General features: G+C 35.0%; 3 protein-coding genes across 4 annotated transcripts in view; 1 reads left to right on the top strand and 2 right to left on the bottom strand.

The window, feature by feature from the left end:
* Positions 1-3,961, bottom strand: part of LOC141332754 (inhibitor of growth protein 3-like) — a 9,083-nt gene extending 5,122 nt beyond the window's left edge. The window contains exons 1-3 of the mRNA XM_073837716.1: positions 3,896-3,961; positions 2,084-2,135; positions 562-767 (exon numbers count right to left, since the gene is read on the bottom strand). Coding sequence (XP_073693817.1) covers positions 562-767; positions 2,084-2,135; positions 3,896-3,961 — 324 coding nt within the window. The remainder of the gene's footprint in view (positions 1-561; positions 768-2,083; positions 2,136-3,895) is intronic.
* A 50-nt stretch (positions 3,962-4,011) lies between these two features.
* On the bottom strand, positions 4,012-10,054 carry LOC141333907 (tetraspanin-12-like). Of its 2 annotated transcripts, XM_073839060.1 has the most exons (4): positions 9,642-10,054; positions 9,149-9,280; positions 6,766-6,848; positions 4,022-4,563 (listed from the first exon to the last, which is right to left on the bottom strand). In XM_073839060.1, exons 2-4 carry the CDS (start codon positions 9,212-9,214, stop codon positions 4,296-4,298), a joined length of 417 nt encoding a protein of 138 aa, XP_073695161.1. In that variant the 5' UTR covers positions 9,215-9,280; positions 9,642-10,054; the 3' UTR covers positions 4,022-4,295. The 2 variants fall into 2 exon arrangements, with proteins under 2 accessions (XP_073695162.1, XP_073695161.1); XM_073839061.1 differs by lacking the exon at positions 9,642-10,054 and having other exon boundaries at positions 4,012-4,563; positions 9,149-9,217.
* Positions 10,055-13,877: 3,823 nt separating this feature from the next.
* LOC141332753 (inhibitor of growth protein 3-like) overlaps positions 13,878-19,331 on the top strand; it is a 9,452-nt gene continuing 3,998 nt past the window's right edge. The window contains exons 1-8 of the mRNA XM_073837715.1: positions 13,878-14,019; positions 14,151-14,222; positions 15,210-15,310; positions 16,004-16,069; positions 16,314-16,410; positions 16,639-16,710; positions 16,789-16,905; positions 18,600-18,760. Coding sequence (XP_073693816.1) covers positions 13,992-14,019; positions 14,151-14,222; positions 15,210-15,310; positions 16,004-16,069; positions 16,314-16,410; positions 16,639-16,710; positions 16,789-16,905; positions 18,600-18,760 — 714 coding nt within the window. The 5' untranslated portion in view covers positions 13,878-13,991. The remainder of the gene's footprint in view (positions 14,020-14,150; positions 14,223-15,209; positions 15,311-16,003; positions 16,070-16,313; positions 16,411-16,638; positions 16,711-16,788; positions 16,906-18,599; positions 18,761-19,331) is intronic.

The following is a 19,331-nucleotide window of genomic DNA, read 5'->3' as shown; positions in this document are numbered from 1 at the left end:
TTATGTTCACTTTTACATCCAAATACAAAACACCTGCACTGCAACAAAATGCTGTCTCTACAGCTGCTCGAGCGCCGAGAAAATAGCGGACAGCATACAACTGGCTGAGGGCGGAAATATGCAAATACGGGTCAGTCCGTCAGCAGTCATGGGCGGAGCCTGATCAGTATGACATCATACTGCTTAGAAAATTAAAACGGCTTGATAATTGAAACTCTTTAGGTTTTTTGGAGTGAATGGATTTTTATCATTGAAGGGTGGTTGTCAACACATTGCTTAGACACAACTATATGCAAACAAATTTTGCATCCAATGTCTGTTTGCTATGCATTTATGTTTAATTTAAACTCCTCTCTACTTTCATGATCTCCCGATTGCCTTCTCCATTTCTTTGACAGGATAAAGATTGTGTGAGAGTGTTTGAGGTAAAGTGTGTGTGTTTAACTAGGTTGCAGCATTCGGTGAGAGCGCGGCTGGTGAATAGAGCGACCACGTAACCCAAGCGCCTCTCCTCTCTTCATGTCTTCCCGCTCTCCTCCTGGATTGGTTTACCTATTGTACCTCAGCCAGATAATATTGTTTGTCGCCCAGCCTCTGGGTAACACAAGCCCGCTGGGGCAGAGAGGAGAGGAGAATGGCTCCTAGGGAGATGAATGGAGACCCAGAGAGAGGAGGAGGAGGGGGAGAGATGGGCCAAGGAGTCCCAGAAAACAGGCTCTCAGTCTGGGTCAGCAGACGGGAACCCCACCCTCTCTCCCGTCGGACACCTGGGACAGAGAGCCACAAAACAGCCCAAAAAACCCTCCGTCTGGTCTCTCCTCCACCTCCATGCTGGGATATCTTCTATTCATCCTCATAAAACAGATTTGCTCCACTTCTAAATCACACTGATACAGCATTTAAAAGGGAGACTGCAGAGAAAACATGATTATCCTTGCTCTATTGAGATAAAACAGTCCAAATGTTCACAGAAGCTTGAAAATTGTAGCTTGCAAGTAATATGGACATGATTTTTTCTTACTATCAAGATATTTTATTCTAAAAAATTATGGAGTGGCTGAAATTTTGAAGTTCGTTTTTGTAATTTTATTAAGTAGCACGGGTATATTTGTAGTAATAGCCAAAAATACATTGTATTGTAAATATTGCTTTTTCTTTTATGCCAAACATCATTAGGATATAAAGTAAAGATCATGTTGCATTAAGATATACCAAAACTTAATTTGTGATTAGCAATATGCATCGCCAAGAACTTTATCTGGATAACTTTGAAGGCGATTTTCTCAGTATTTAGAATTTTTTTTTTTTTTTTTTTTTGCACATTCAGATTCATGATAAAATAGTTGTATCTCAGGCAAATATTGTCCTATCCTAACAAACCATACATCAATGGAAAGCTTATTATTTATTTAGCTTTCAGTCTCAATTTCATAAAATTGACCCTTATGACTGGTTTTGTGGTCCAGGGTCACATATTATTAAAAAAAAACATTTTTTTATAAACAAAATATTTTTTTATTTTATATATAATATAAAAGAAGGTAAATATATATTTTTTATTAATTTTAATAAAGTAAATTAACTTGAATTTTACTGCATGAGCAACAAACTTGGACATTGTTGAATTTAATTATATTAATTATATTTATATTTGTATAAAAAATTAAAATGGTTCAAATTAATAAAAATGTAATTTTCATTACAGGGAAATGAGCAGCCTGGACACTTCACTAAATATCTCCTTTTGTGTTCCACATCAAATGGGTTTGGACGACATAAGAGTGAGTAAATCATGACAGATTTTCATTTTTTTTTTTTGGTGGACTGTCGGTTTAAAGTATAAAAAAACGCCTGTTTAAATTCTAAGGGTCAGATAGAGGGTGGATTTTCCTTCCTCCCCAAATCATTTATATCATCCGTGCTACCAGCCTGTCAAGATCTTGCAATTTCAGAAGTCATAATGTCACCGACATATCCGTCTAAACACACAAAAATCTCACACAATGGATATAACTATGTGCCCTCTATTTGGCCCTCCCAGACAGTCCATCATGTTGAGTGATGTGCAGTGCTCATATATTACTGCTGTCTAACTCTTTGTCCCAGAGACGCAGGAGCTTCACGGCCTCCATAACCTATAGAGCAAGTTGCTACAAGTGTCTGAGGAGGTTATTATCATCTGACACACACATTCTGGTGATAAGCATAACTAGACGCAGGGTGCACCATGACATCTAATGGAAGAAAGATATGGCCTTGTAGTATGGCAGTGTAGTTATGAGATGAGGCTTCTTGTGGACATATATCAGGGGCGTTTCCTCTGAGGAGGCAAGGGACACACTGCCTTCTAAGAATATTACAGAAATATCCCTAAATCCCTAAAATATTTCAAAATATAACTTTAAAAAGTGTACAAATAACTCTTGCCTCCCCTGAGTCCATTGAGTTTTAACAGACACCCTAAAGCGTGCAGTGGGTTTGTTGGGGGGGTAATTGAGAATGAATGGGGGACAGAGAGAAGGCAATGCCTCCATTGCGATATGATTAGATATGACTGGTAATGATCAGCTGTGATTGGTTCATGCGATAAAATTGTGTTTGAGCATGTTCCATGTTCACAAATCAGTCTGAATGAACAATATAATGGCGTTAATGGGAAGACTAATTTTAAAAAGTTAGTAAACAACTCACACATTTAGATATAACCACTTTGTTTTGTCAAAATAAGACTTTAAATGGCTGAAAACCTGATCTGTGGGAGTTTAAAAAAGTGAAATTGAAAGTAAATCTCTGTTTCTGTGACCAGTATTTACCGAGCTTTGATTACTGATGATCCGAAAAGGTAAAAAATAGTTAAAAGTTAGCTATTTAAAAGAATAGTTGAACATAAGTTCAAAAACAAATTGTTACTGTTTGATGAGATACTTGGCTTAAATAAATCGATTATTGATTGCATTGTTAAAAAAACTACTTTTGCTTTCCGGTGACATCTTTCCATTTCCATTACCAAGTCCCATCCCACGATTTCTTCTCATCAAATAATAATTTCACTGAGAAATACTTCACATTATACAAGTAAAATGGTTCAGGAAGGCTTTAAAGGATTAGTTCACTTCCAGAACAAAAATGTACAGATAATGTACTCACCCCCTTGTCATCCAAGATGTTCATGTCTTTCTTTTTTCAGCCATAAAGAAATTGTTTTTTGAGGAAAACGTTTCAGGATTTCTCTCCATATAGTGGACTTCTATGGTGCCCCGAGTTTAAACGTCCAAAATGCAGTTTAAATGCAGCTTCAAAGGGCTCTAAGTGACCCCAGCCAAGGAAGAAGGGTCTTATCTAGCAAAATGATCAGTTGTTATTATTAAAAAAATGACCATTTATATACTTTTTAACCACAAAAGCTCATCTTATCTAGCTCTGCATGTACTCTGTGTATTCCGGTTCAAGACAGTTAGGGTAGGTCAAAAAATTCCCATCTCATTTTCTCCTCTAGTTTCAAAATCGCCCTACATCGCTGTTTTACCTTTTTTTGTAAATTGCGTTTGACCTTCTTTGCACGTTCACTTTATAAACACTAGGTTGGTACAGCAGCAATGTAGGACGATTTTAAAATTGGGGGAGAAAATGAGATGGGAGTTTTTTGACCTCCCCTAACTGTATTAAACCGGAGCGCACATGGTATAAAGTATATAAATGTTAATTTATTTAAGAAAATGACAAATCGTTTTGCTAGATAAGACCCTTCTTCCTTGGCTGGGATCATTTAGAGCCCTTTGAAGCTGAATTTAAACTGAATTTTGGAAGTTCAAACTCAGGGTCACCATAGAAGTCCACTATATGGAGAGAAATCCTGAAATGTTTTCCTCAAAAAGTGATGATTTTGACCTCTCACCTCTGTTTGTAAAGAGTTCCAGGCATGTGTGAGCCATTGGTAGCGCTGCAGGCCGAAATGAGGCATTCGTGACTTTAGACTTATCATATCAGACCATCTGAAGCTGCATTTAAACTGCATTTTTGGACGTTCAAACTCGGGGGTACCATAGAAGTCAACTATATGGAGATAATTCCTGAAATGTTTTCCTCACAAAACATAATTTCTTTACGACTGAAGAAAGAAAAACATGAACATCTGTAAACAGTTGATTAGTAAACTAATCCTTTAAGGATGTGATATCTCTCTCTACTTCCCTCTAGTGTATGAAGTGAAGACACAGTGGTCTCAGAGGGGATGCGTGGATAAAGAAAGCATGACTTGTTGGAATCTGATTCGAGGGTGGTTGGGGTCAACAACGTCACTGCCAGCTAAACTTCAAATATTCTCGGTACACAAAACCACACACATTCCAAACCACACAATGTTCCTGCTGTCCTCGTCTTTTGTTTTTTGTTTGTTTTTTCCCCTCCCTCTTTCCATTTCTACTTACCCAAGACAGTAGGAGCAGATTGCACTTGAGTGTGCCGCAGTAGCCCACCATAGCCACGATGATTAGAAAACAGCACACGGCGATGACGACAGGATGGACGACGGGGGAGTATGTGAGAACGGCTGCCTCCTCCAGTCTGAGAGAGAAAGAGAGGAAGAGTCATTTCTTGGCAGGCCTTTTGTTTATTTATCCGTCCATCCTGCTCACTTGTCTCTTCTTCCTCTCATAGGGCAGCATATTTGAGTAATACACCAGTTGCAAATAAACTGTGATTATACTCTATAGGAATGCAAGCTCTCTTCCTGTCTCTAGCTGTCTCTACTTCTGTTTGGCTTTCCTTGCTTCGGTTCTCTAAGATGCAACACTGTTTTTACTGTGGTGAAAGCTACAATTTACAGGAATATTCTGGGCTCAGTACACGTTATGCTCAATCCACAGCTTTTGTCGCACAGTGTTGTATTTTTGTTGTAACGTAAGACACTTACAGTGGAACTGAGGCCCATTTGTAAGCATTAAAATACTAAGGTTTTAATAGTATAGTCCCGAAATGTAAACAATATGCATGATATTACCGTGGGAAAAATACTACTAACCTTTTATGTGTAAACTTATATCCACTTGCCATGATAACACAGTTCCATAAACCCTAAAATGACTGTAAAATGATTTTTTTATTTATATAATTTATTTTTATTTATATTAAAAATTCTTTTTTAAATTAAAAGCTGCAAATCTCATTTTAAAACCTCCTAAAATGGGCCCCATTTTCTTCCATTGTAAATGTATTGTCTCAACACCTATTTTTCATTTTTAATTAAATAATTAATGAAATAATCAATTAATCATTAGTTAGCTTTTTTTAAATGCTGTTGATTGAGCATAATTCATACTAGTTCATATTATGTTTCATTCTGCAAAGATAACATATTTTGTATTTGTCTTAATTTTTGTCATGAAAAATAGAATTCAATATTAATACAAATACATTTGATATAGGATTTAATTTTATTTAATTAATAAAATGACTTTTATCTTAAAACTTTCATAAATTAAAATAATTTTTAAACATCACATATTTTTTCATGCAACTTTCTTTTTATATTACATATACATACATTCTGCAAAGATAACATTTTGTATTTTGCTTAATTTCTGTCATGAGAAATAACATAAAATACATTTTATTAAACATATTTTTTTAATTAATTAATAAAATCTCTTTTATTTCATTAATACTTCTGTAAATTAAAATTATTTTTAAACATTGTTACATATTTTTTGCATGCATTTGTCTTATTTATTGGGACTTTTTTATATTACATATATTACAAAAATATATATAAATATATAATTTATATATTGAAAGTGCTTTTTTGCATGCATTTTTTTATTTATTGTGACTTTTTATATTACATATATTAAAAATATAATGTATGTATCTAAAAAGCATGTACATGTATAGTAGATGTTAATAACACATAAATATTAATATATGAATTGTAATATATTTTTCTCTTATTAATACTTTCTAAAAATAAAATAATTTTTAAACATTGTTATGTCATTTTTTGCATGCATCTCTCGTAATAAATAGTATTTTTATATGACATATATTAATAAAAAATTATTATATTTTATATTTTATTGCATATAATAAAAATGTTTAAAAAAATGTTAATAGTTAAATATCTAATTACACATCACACACCTGTATAAATCTGAAATGTTCCACTCTAGTTGATATCCTATTATGTTTCATTCTGCAGAGATGAGATTTTTACAGTCATGGAAGAAGGGCTGATTCAGCATGTTACTGCCATGCAACTCCAGAACCTATTCATTGTGTACAATCAGGTTTTAACACAATTTTCTCTCTGTTGATTCCCATTCATGTCATGATGTGAGCCACGGAGGACTCTGTAACGACTCCGAATTATAATACACACATTGGTGATAAATTGCTTCTTGTCAACACTAATTAGATATCACTCGCCTCCAGGATAATATTGATTCTTTTGGGATTTTATCCTCCAGTTTTGCTGAGTTTTCCTTTAATGCTTGAGAGGATTTGGGAAAACAACTCTACACAGTTACAAAACATACACAAATGAATGGTTCTCAACCTGGGCCTTGTCTCAACTGGCTGCTTAATGTATTTATCTGATTTCTTCCCCAGAACTGCACACCTTATTCATGCTTGTAATTACTTCATAAGCTCGAGGCAATTTGATCCAGACTGGTTGAAAAGTGGGAAAACAGTAAATTAGACCTTTACATGGACCGCTGCCCCGAATGAAAGGATTTTACGGCTCACACCTGTCCGTCCGCTACCACTCACCTGGTGTCGGCAGTTAAGGTGAGCACATTGTTCAGCTGATCCCTGAGGCAGGCGGACACTCCCAACACACACAAGGCCATAAGCTTGGAAAAAAACAGGAAAACATGGTACTTGAGCCACAATTAAACATGGATATACTTAATTTTGACAAAAAAGTACACATTTCAAGCATTTTCCTCAAAAAAGTCTGATTTTTGGTGATTTACACTTTACAATCAGGTCCCATTAGGTAATGTCAATGCATTAACAATTAGCAGTACCTTTGTTACCTGTTTCTTGCTGCCAAATGTTAGTAAAACTTCATACAGCCACTAAAATTCGCATTTGGACCAGCTGGTAAATGCCAAATTGGCTCAGAAAAGTGAAATTATTTCTGCATTAGCATCTTTTCCTCACAGATTCCATTTGGTTTGATAACGTAATGCAATAACATTTTTGCATTTTTATAGTTGTGGCTTCAGTTTTGGAAAATTTAGACAAAAAAGGTACAAAACTGGACTAATATGTATCTTTTAAGGTACATATTGTAGCATTTTGGTGTTAAGAAGTTACAAAGAAGCATTGTTTCTGTACATTCTTTTCTCACAGATTCATTTAGACTTTATAAAGACACTATATAGAGACTTTAGACAGGAAAAAAGATACAAAACCAGACTAATATGTGCTTTTCCGGTACTAATTTGTAGCATTTGGGTGTAAATGAGCTACAAAAAATGTATCTTTTAGCTTTTGTGCCTTAGGATACCACCCCAGTGACAGCTTTTTTAGTGTATATTAAAAAACAAGTAAGCATTACATGGATCTGTATTTGTGTATATCCTTTATTCACAGATTCCATTTGATTTGATTAAAAAAATGCATGCATGTCAATTGTGGCTTAAAGTCTTTGGAGACTTTAAACAGAAAAAGGTTAAAAACCAGACTAATATGTACCTTTTAGGTACTAATTTGTAGCATTTGGGTGTAAATAAGTTATAAAGATGTACCTTTTAGCTTTTGTATCTTAAGATACCACCCTAGTGTCACTTTTGTACCTTTTTCCCTTAGCGTGTATTAAAAAAACAAGTAAGCATTGCGTCGATATGTCTTTGTGTACATCCTTTGCTCACAGATTTCATTTGATTTGATAAAAATCATGCATTGTCAGTCGTGGTTTAAAGTATTTGGAGATTTTTGACAGAAAAAAAGGTACAAAACCAGACTAATATGTACCTTTTAGGTAACAGTTTGTAGCATTTAGGTGTAAGTAAGTTACAAAGATGTACCTTTTAGTTTTTGTACCTTAGGATACATGGCCCAGTGATGGCTGTTGCACTATTTTAGCGTACATTAAAAAAAAAAAGTAAGCATTACATGGATCTGTTTTTGTGTACTTGCAGATTTCACTTGATTTGATAAAAAAAAAATATGCATTTCAGTTGTGGCTTAAAGTCTTTAGACACTTTTGACAGAAACAAAAGGTACACAATTGTACTAATTTGTAGCATTTAGGTGTAAATATGTTACAAAGATGTACCTTTTAGCTTTTGTACCTTAGGATAACACCCCAGTGACAGCTTTGTACCTTCTTAGTGTATATTAAAAAAAAAAAAAAAACCTTAAGCATTACAAGGAACTGTGTTTTGTGTACATCCTTTTCTCACAGATTCCATTTGATTTGATGCATTTCAGTTGTGGCTTAAAACAGTGGTTCTTCAGTCATCAGGGCCCATGTTCTGCACATTTTGTATGTCTCCCTGATTTAACGCACCTGATTCAGATCATCAGCTCATTAGGAGAAAGATCCATGAACTGAACTGAGTGTGTCAGATTCAGAAACATACAAAATGTGCAGAGAAGTGGAGTTGACTTTTGACAGAAAAAGTTACAATACCGTACTAATTTGTAGCATTAGGTGTAAATAAGTACCTTTTAGCTTTTGTACCATAGAAAACCTCCCCAGTGACAGCTTTGTACCTTTTTAGTGTATATTAAGAAACAAGTAAGCATTACATGGATCTGTGTTTGTGTACAAGGTTGGCTTGGAAACCTATTTAGGTACTGTGCTATGTTTGACATGCTGCAATATTAGTGGCATGGGTTTAGTTTGCCCTACGCAGGCATTCTTGTTCTAAAAACACACCCTGGTGCTTATCACATTTATTTCCCTAAAAATAGCTCCCTGCTGAATGTGAGCTGTGCGCCATTTGAGCATAGCTGGGATTCAGGCTGTCCTCTACATAAAGATAACATAGGATGGGGAGGGAGGCAACACAGATTGCGCGTGTGTCGGAGAGCGAGTGGCTGTTGCGCGTCTTGGAGAGCGCAGAGAGCGCACAGCAGCACCGTGCCATGTAACGTGAGCGCTGGCCCGGCCACCTGCTCCGACTTGGACTCGTCTTACCCAGAAGAGAAAGTTGAGCGCGTAGAGCAGACAGCGCAGACACTTCACCGAATCCTCCCGGGCCATTCTGAGCGCACCAACTGCTCGCCAGAAGACCTCATTTTAACTTCTGCCACTACGGCACCATAACCGCTGAGGAGAAAAGTCCATTTGTAAGCATTTTTTAAAAGTTTAACAATCATACAGCTTGCTTGAGATGTCAAGTGGAACACATCGCGGCTGCAGAAACCAGTCTAAAGGTGTTGCTAGTCCTAGTCGTCTCCCAGCTTGGTCAGACTGAACTGTTGGTTCATTTTTAAAGTGGTATTGGATACCTTGTCAACCAGCTAAGACCAGATGGCCAGGCTGGGAGACCACCTAAGAATATCTGAAGACCAGCTTTGCCAGGCTGGAGACCAGCTAAGTGCATTCTAAACCAGTTAAGGCCATCTGAAGACCAGTTTGGCCATTAGACTGGTTTAAGATGGTTTTAGAGAGATTTGTGAAATCATACCATGTCATACGTGCTTGTGCGCGTTGAGCGCGCATCCAGAATGTCTTGATATGGTGTTCCAAATATCCACGGGGTGTTTAAGAAGCAGCATGTGATTTTAAAAAGAGCAACAGGTTGCAACTTTCTCTTCTTGGACTGTGATTAAATTCAAAAAAATCCCTGGAGTATCCAAAAGAGAGAAGGAAAAACGCACTACACAGACGAGCCCTTTATATTTTGTCCTGCATGAAGTTGCAGGAAACTCCTCCAACTTAGTTGCGCCTGCAATGTTATATCATACTTATATTCCTAACGGAGCTGCGCGCAACAGTCGGGCGTTTTCGCTGCGATCCATTCACTGCCACTGTCATTCCAGATTCCAGGCGTTATATACTCCAGTCAGGGCCAGCTGGGTGCACCTCGCCTTTCCACAAGTGTTGTGTTTAACTTGTGCTTGTAAGAGACTTTCACTCCAAACGCGCGAGTGTCATCCGGAGCAGCGGTGCCTCCGGGTCCTAAAGGCAAACCCCGGGTCATCATATCCATCGCGATTATGGCAAGCCGTTTTTACATGTATTCATTGTATATACATACAGTGTCTATGTATATACGATGTACAATAGAAGCTTATTTACACAACGGAGTTTAGAAAGAAAGTTTAATTCCAACTTTTTTAAAATATTAAAATTGTTTATAATTCAGACTTTAAGGCCACAGTTCTGAAATATAAATCTAAAAAGTTGAAATGATCTTTATTTTTGTTGTTTTTTTTATTTAGCACTGACCTGAAAAGTCAGGTTTTCACCTAAAAGACATTTACATATAGTCCACAAGAGAAAATAATAGTTGAATTTATAAAAATGACCCCGTTCAAAAGTTTACGTACACTTGATTCTTAATACTGTGTTGTTACCTTCTTCTTCTCTCTTTTTTTTTTTTTTTTTTTTTTTTGAGCATTTGAACCTTCTGCAATAGTTGCATATGAGTCCCTCAGTTGTCCTCAGTGTGAAAAGATGGATCTCAAAATCATACAGTCATTGTTGGAAAGGGTTCTAATACACAAAAATGCTAAAAAACCAATGAATTGGTGGGACCTTAAGAATGTTTCTGAAGAACAACGGGCAGTTTAACTGTTCAGAACAAACAAGGGACTCATGAACAACTACTACTAAACAAAAAAACACACAACTGTAGATCATTTAGATAACAACACAGTATTAAGAATCAAGTGTATGTAAACTTTTGAACAAGGTCATTTTTATAAATTCAGCTATTATTTTCTTCTGTGGACTATATGTAAACATCTTTTATGTGAAAAAAAATCAGAATTCATAAAAGCAAAATCCGATGTCAAAATGTTTATGCATATGCCAACTGTAGAGTATGTGTACAAACCTTTTGTGCTCATATATATCAATAACAATCCAGTATTGTTTATTAAAATGTTAAGCTCACAAAATAATCATAATACACATTATTATGCACCCATTTTTGGGACAAATTCTGACCCTGCTCATCTTTTCACTGCCTCATATTAATTCTTATATGCCACTTAATCTGTTTCTATGCTCATTACAAACGCATACATGAGCAGTGCTTGGCATGTATCCAGATCCCCGCCCCCGAGATATCATATGCCGGGGTGAAGAGGTCAGATCTGATGGGCGTATTATTGTCTTGAGAAAGACTGTCACAATCTGCTATTATGTGGAAATGTGTGTTGATGAATATTACTATGCTGCAGCTGTCCTGGCACTAATTTCTATCAGAATGTCCATGTAAATATTAATTTACAAAAGAGGTAATAACCACAAGAAATTATTAAAAAGTTGTGTTAATGAATCCATAATAATCATCTCATCATGTGATAGCTTAGGGCAAGGAAAAGACTTGCCCTTTAAGTTGACTATACTTAGACTTGCTTACTTGCATATTACTTCTTCATTTAGTTCTCTCACAAAATGGCCTGTTCTAAAAGCTAGGGTTTAAATATTTCATATTGGCTCTGTTTTTAAACATATGTGACCCTGGACCACAAAACCAGTCATAGGTAGCACAGGTATATTTGTAGCAATAGCCAAAAATACATTGTATGGGTCAAAAAATCATTAGGATATTAAGATCATGTTCCATGAAGCTTCTTTGTAAATTTCCTAACATAAATATATCAAAACTTAATTTTTAATTAGTAATATGCATTGCTAAGAACTTCATTTGGACAACTTTAAAGGCAATTTTCTCAATATTTAGAATTTTTTGCAACCTCAGTTTTCAGATTTTCAAATAGGTGTATCTCAGCCAAATATTGTCCTATTCTAACAAACCGTACATCAATGGAAAGCCTTATTTATTCTCACTGACCCGTATGATCCAGGGTCACATATATAAACATTTAAAGACTTTTTACTACATTTAAAGCAATACACAAACCAATACGGTCTGGATTGTTTTATTTGGAGCATCCTCATGTGACCGACTGATATTATTTGATATTCTAGATTGCAAATATAGCACAAGGAAACTCAGATGAGACAAAATATAAAAAGACAACTAGAAATAGCTTTCAAACTGCCACAAATGCAGATGGAACAGCCATCAGAGGAGCCACATTTCCTGTTTATGAGCTGGAGCATATTTTTATTTGATCTAAATTGAGAGTCGAGGTGCAATGTCACTTTGCGGGACACTTCATGTCTACAGCTGTGTGGTAATTTTGTCTTGGAAATAAAAGGTTTTAATGGGATGTTTTATAAAAGCCTCTTCCACCACGACTGCTCCAAGTCATAACTGTCTACAATGAACGTGGGGTCAAGCTGAGGTTTTTTCCTCTCAGGAGACAGCTGGGTAGTTACATTGTCTTCCACTGGCAAATTTCTTGCGGTATGTATTACAAAAGCCTCTAACAAACAGACAGCACCAAATTGTAAGTGTCTAAAGCAAACGTATGAACTGTCATCCCGTGTCGCGGTCAGTGCTGCCCTCCAAAGGCCAAATCTGTATAAACCAGTCAAATAAAAGACTAGACAGAAGTACAAGGGTTGTGTGTCTCTGATAACCATGATGATGCAAAACTGAAAGAACGTACGAATATTTTTCAAGATTATATTATTATTTAACTGAAGAAAACGGATAAAGATTGTGTTTAAAACTACTGTAAAATTAAAATGTCAAAGAATACATTGCACAGATTTTTTTTCATTAGAAAATCTTGAAGGAAAAAATATAATATGACACATTTTTAAATGTCAAAAAATATTTTTTATATTATAGAATCAAATTAATTTCATTAGCATTATACACACACTAATAAACAAACAAATCTCAAGAGTTTTATAAAACATTTTAATGTGCGAATTAAAAAAAGTTAATTTCATTATCATTATACAAACCGAAACACAAACAAATAAATAAATAAATCTCATGCGTTTTATATAACATTTTAATTTATAGGACAAAATTTGAATTAAAAATGTGAAATGTGAATAAAAAATGTCATTATCATACACACAGAAACACACACATAAATAAATAATAAATAAATAAATGTCAAGCGTTTTATATAAAATTTTAATTTAAAGGACAAAATGCGAATTCATATTTTTCATTTCATTATCATTATATACACAGAAACACATAAATAAATAAATAAATAAATAAATAAATAAATGTATCTCAAGCGTTTTATATAACATTTTAATTTAGAAGACAAAATGCACAAATAAAAAAAGATTTTGTTCACTATTACTATAAAACAGAAACTTTGACGGGAACTTTGCACAGATTTTTCATAAAAATGTTAAGAAAAAAATCTTCAAATTTTAAGCTTTAAATGACACTGAGCCAAAAGAAAACAATATTATATAGAAAATATATATTGTTTAAAATAGCTTTATACATTATTTGACTTTTTCATTTAAATATGCATTATATATTGTTATATATCACATTATATAGCATTTTATATTGATTTTGAATTGGAGGACAGAATTGTTTTGAACAATTCTAGTGCTAGAAACCAACATAAGCACACACTGCTAGAGAAAACACACATTTGTTTAACCGTACGTCTGCATGTTACCCATATAATGCACGATAATCCATATTAAAATACGCACATCCCACAATTAGCAGCAATGGATGCAGTTATAGAGTCGCGCAAATAAAGAACTACAAATCCCAAGCAAGCCATTCAAAAAAACAGTCAGCTTCCGCGCAACTCCATCACCGTCCAATCAAATCCCACGCCCTTCACGTAAGCCCCTCCCCTACCAACTTGTGTTTTTCCTCCCCTTCAGTTCTCCGCTGCCTGCGAGGCCATATTGACGAAAAACACCCTTTCTCGAAAACGCCTGAAACACTCTCTCCGCCAGAATGTTGTACCTTGAGGACTACCTCGAGAGTGAGTATATGAGTTATTTTATTGATTCGTGTTTATATTAGAGGGGTTAGGTGTCTGAGAGGGCTGTTTTGTACGTGTGAATGCGTCGTAGCCGTTAGCCTGTAACTCGCCTCTGTTCTTCTCCCCGGCAGTGATCGAGCAGCTACCCATGGATCTCCGCGACAGGTTTACGGAAATGAGAGAGATGGACCTGCAAGTGCAGAGTACGAATTCAGTATAAACTCACACTTCTGCCGTAAAACATCACATATGACCTTGACTCATGCAGAAAGCTATTTATATAAGTGGGGTTTTGTTTGGTGGATTTGCATGCATAAGGAGCATGCATGTGTTATGCATTTCAAATCAGAATGCAGCATTATAAGTCCATGTGGAAGTTGAGCAACACTGAGTTTAACTCAGCTAAGGAAAAACCTGGGATTTGCATGCATTATTAATTTTAGTAATTTATGTTTATACCGTCCACTGGCTCTTTTGACACTGTCAGTACCTCCCTACTGATATGAATAGGCTCTTCATAGTCTAAATCACACTGATATTGTATTTGTGACACTGGTATATTTGCAGCAATAGCCAAAAAATACATTGTATGGGTCAAAATCGATTTTTCTTTTATGCCAGAAATCATTAGGATATTAAGATCATGTTCCATGAAGATATTTTGTACATTTTCTACTGTAAATATATCAAAACTTAATTTTTGATTAGTAATATGTACCTAATTTGGACAACTTTAAAGGAGATTTTCCCTGTATTTTGATTTTGTTTACTCACTCAGATTCCAGATTTTCAAATAGTTGTATCTCGGCCAAATATTGTCTTATCCCAACAAACCATACATTAATGTTAAACAGATTTCAAATTATTCTGATTTCAGATGATTTATTAAATCTATAGTAAATCTAATTTAAAACAAAAAAAATAGGATTTTTAAAATTCTGTCTGGACTTTTGTTTCTTCCTTTAAATCCCTTGACTTCAATTGTTATGGTTCATGGATCGCCCTTTGTGGGGGTTAAACCTCCAACCTTTTAATGATCTACCCAGATCTTTAGCCATTAGGCTACACCACCTCCTCCGTCAAAAGATTCATTTCAGTGATCTGACCATATGCTCCACAGTAGCCAATCAGTGTGATTGTGAGATGAATGTTTGGTTCTTGACTCACTCCTGCCTCTATTCTTTTTTTAGATGCGATGGATCAGCTAGAGCAGCGGGTTAATGAGTTCTTCACTAACGCCAAGAAGAACAAGCCTGAATGGAGGGAAGAACAGATGGAAATTATTAAAAAGGTAAAGAACCGATGCTTGCACCTCAGTTGATCCGTGTTGAAAATGGATGAAGATTTAGATGATTTTGTTTCTTCATCGTAATAGATTTGTAAAGAATTCTGCATTAGATCACTTGCGCACCAATAGATCCTCTGCAGTGAATGGGTGCCGTCACCATGAGAGTCCTAACAGCTGATTAAAAACATCACAATAATCCACAAGACTCCAATCCATCAATTAACATTTTGTGAATTTGAAAAGATGTGTTTGTAATAAACCCTTTAAGATTTGTATAACTTCAAACACACTTTATTTCTTAGGTAAAATATGAGTCATCTACCCATAATAATGCTTTCTCCAGTGAAAAAGCCTTTTTTTTTTTTCTGAATCAGGAGAGAAATTTTTTTGTACAAACATGCATCTTGTTAGTTCTCAAAACGTTAATGTGATGGACTGAAGTCTTTAGCTTTTTTGTGATGTTTGTATTCTGACTGTCATTCTGACGGCACCCATTCACTACAGAAGATCCAATGAGCAAGCGATGTAATGCTAAATTCTCCAAACCTGTCTTGATGAAGAAACAAACTCATCTACATCTTGGATAGCCTGAGGATGTTTAAATTTTAGACTATTTTCATTTTTTGCTGAACTATTCCTTTAATTATTAATAAATAAGTTTAAAGTTTTTGAAAAGTATCTCTTTCTGTTTATCAGGACTACTATAAAGCTTTGGAAGATGCAGATGAAAAGGTCCAATTAGCCAATCAGATTTATGATCTGGTAAGTAATGTGGCTTCCACTAGGTGGCAGCAAATCATAGATAGTGAATAGGCCATAGCTCTCAGGGATGCTGCTGCTCCCACAGCTAAATTTATCATTACTGCTTTTCATGTGCTATAATTGGAGTCTACTTTGATTGATAGAAAATTGAATTTTCCTTGTCAGAATGATAGTACATGACTAATTTTGGTGAGAGAGCATTTATAGATTTTGATCTTATGCTATTGTGTGGGTCTCAACGTAGGTTGATCGACACTTGCGGAAGCTGGATCAGGAGTTGGCGAAGTTCAAAATGGAGTTGGAGGCAGATAACGCAGGCATCACAGAAGTCCTGGAGAGACGTGAGTGGCACCTGTCAATCACCTTCTTCATAGTTTTAGTAAAAATGCTAGATAAGGAAGAAAAAAATAATTTTTGTCTTATTTGTGTAGCAAATAAACTACTACTTGCTTAGTCTTTGGACGAGTAACTGATTATAAGAAATTAAAGCTAGTCTGGGTGCATTTCAGTCACCTGCATATGAATTTGAAGCTGATTCAAAACCTTAAAGTCAGTTTTACTTTTTCTAGGGTCACTGGAGATGGACAGCCCCTCCCAGCCTGTCAATAACCATCACGTACATTCACACACCACTGTGGAGAGTAAGCCTGTTCCAACCGAAAGTCTGCTCTTTGTTTTCTTTTCCAATCCTCTGAACTGTTTTGTGTGTTTTTTGACAGAGAGGAAGTACAGCACGCCAGCCCACCACACTACTGAACACGTACCAGAAAAGAAGTTTAAGTCAGAGGCTCTTCTTTCCACACTTACGTCAGACGCTTCTAAAGAAAACACACCAGGTAAAACATACGGTCTGTCTCTTATAAGTCGCCATATGAAAACGTGTCAGAGACAACAGAAACGTTTTTCAGAGGAAGTAAACTTTTTCAGGCATTTGACAATCTCAATATTTTCACTACAGTTCAAAAGGTTGGCATTGGTAGCTTTTTAAATGTTAAAGTTAGTTTATACGAAATTTCATTATGAATAGTAATAGTGTGAAATCAATTTAAAATAATTGAACTTTTTTAAATGTAATTTATTACATAGCTGAACATATTATTTTATTACAATTATTTGTTTAATTAATATAAATCAAAATGGTATGCATTAATAATACTTTATTTATTTAATATTTTACAATTCTATGATATACGATACCAGCCAAATGTTTTTGAACAGTGAGATTTTTAATGTGTTTTTTTTTTAAGAATCTGTATGATCATTTACATGATCCAAAATACAGCAAAAGCAGTAATATTGTGAAATATGTTTACTGTTTAATATAACTCCTTTCTATTTGAATAAATTTGATGTAGTCTTCAGTGTCACATGATCCTTCAGAATTCATTCTAATTCTCTGATTTAGTGCACAATATGCATTTCTTATTGGTAAAAACTTTTTGGGAGAATAATGATGCATTGTTTCTGCATTTTTTTAATGAATAGAAAAAGAACAGATTTTAATCAATATAGAAATCTATGAATGTCTTGACTGTCACTTTGAATTAATTTCATGCATCCTTGCTCTGTGAAAGTAATAATTTATTTAAAAAATCTTAATGAATCCAAAATATGAATGGAAGTGTGTATTATAATAAATGTCTTAAGCGAACAAATTATTTATTTTAATTATTTATTTCTCCTGTCAGAGGAACCATCAAATAGCCTTTGGTGAAAAATGCCAATTCAAAATGATTTGTGACCCTGGACCACAAAACCAGTCTTAAAAAATGGAATGGGTCAAATTGATCAATTTATCTTTTATGCAAAAAAAAAAACTATAGGATATTAAGTAAAGATCATGTTTCATAAAAATATTTAGTAAATTTCCTGCCGTAAATATATCTGAACTTAGTAAGTAGTAATATGCATTGCTAAGAACTTCATTTGGACAACTTTAAAGGTGATTTTCTCAATATTTTGTTTGTTTTTTGCACCCTCAGATTCCAGATTTTCAAATAGTTGTGTCTTGGCCAAATATTGTCCTATCCTAACAAAGCATACAGCAAACGAAAGCTTATTTATGCAACTTTCTCAGTTTGAAAAAAATGTAAACTTATCACTGGTTATCACATTTATATAAAAAACTAAATCCTAAAGTACGCATTTTGATCTTGTCAGCATTTCGATGCAAGTAAACACTCTAATACATGCATTTTGTGAGAGAAGATTGTTAAACTAATTTAATCTAACACATTCTTTAGGGAACATTGTGGCTAATTAAAAAGTGCATTTAAATCAAAATAGTTTCCAGCAAAGGTATTGCAAATATATAGCGAATATTCAGTATAACTGCAGCCCTAATCAGTGTCAAGGGAAATAAACAATTATGATTTGTCATAATCATGCTTCACAGTTGTTGGCTGTGTATGCTAACTACTGAACTTTTTAAAAGGAATGATGTAACAAGATTAGTTATCACTCACGTTGTATTGTTCCTCACAAGTGTTTTTTATTATATATAAAAAGTGATTTTGTGTGTGTGTTGCAGGCTGCAGAGTGAACAGCACGTCCTCTTCTAACAGCGTGTACAACGTCAACTCCTCCCAGTCTCTTTCCTCATACAACCTGAGCCCACTTCCTGCCGGGCCTGCTGCAGGGGCAGGGGCCATTTCCATGGCAGCAGCTCAGGCAGTGCAAGCCACCGCACAGGTAAACCGCCATCCTCTCTCTAACTCAGTTTGCACCCCCTCCACCCTTCACTTCCTGTTTCAACTATTTTTGGCCTCTTAGGGGTCTTTTTTTCCTCTATCTGTTATTTTTGTGTCAGATTATGTTATCGTGGCACTCAGCCCATGTTAATTTCAGCGTTCACTACACAGAGGCACTTTGATATTGTTCCTCGAGGGAAGTCGTATCGACACATCCTGTCCTGTAATTTGGGAGTTTTCATTATGAGCTTTCATGTTGTATTTAGGTCCAGTGAGACTCCTTTACATCAAAAAAGCCTAAGAGAAATTAAAGCAACTGTAATAAGATATTGAAACACTGAATATTTTGTCATTTGAAAACCATTTATAATACAAATTCCTATTTAAAAAAATGTTAAATATATTTTTAATGTATATTATTTTGATGTATTAAGGTCCAGTGAGACTCCTTTACATCAAAAAAGCCCCCCAAAAATTAAAGCAACTATAATAAAATATTGAAGGACTGAATATTTTGTAAAATGTATTTATAATTAAAATGTATTTTTAATGTATATTTTGTATTTAATTCG

Source organism: Garra rufa, chromosome 4 (genome assembly GCF_049309525.1).
Source record: "Garra rufa chromosome 4, GarRuf1.0, whole genome shotgun sequence".
Classification (NCBI taxonomy): Eukaryota; Metazoa; Chordata; class Actinopteri; order Cypriniformes; family Cyprinidae; genus Garra; species Garra rufa.
Note: the sequence above shows the minus strand (reverse complement) of the source record. Positions and strands in the feature narration are given on the sequence as shown.

Bases quoted from the DNA above. Each gene is read 5' to 3' on its own strand.
- LOC141333907 (XM_073839060.1), bottom strand. From the start codon at position 9,214: ATGGCCCGGGAGGATTCGGTGAAGTGTCTGCGCTGTCTGCTCTACGCG. The intron at 6,849-9,148 runs GTAAGACGAGTC...TTTTTTTCCAAG, and splicing joins CGCTCAACTTTCTCTTCTGG to CTTATGGCCTTGTGTGTGTT. The intron at 4,564-6,765 runs GTGAGTGGTAGC...TTTCTCTCTCAG, and splicing joins ACCTTAACTGCCGACACCAG to ACTGGAGGAGGCAGCCGTTC.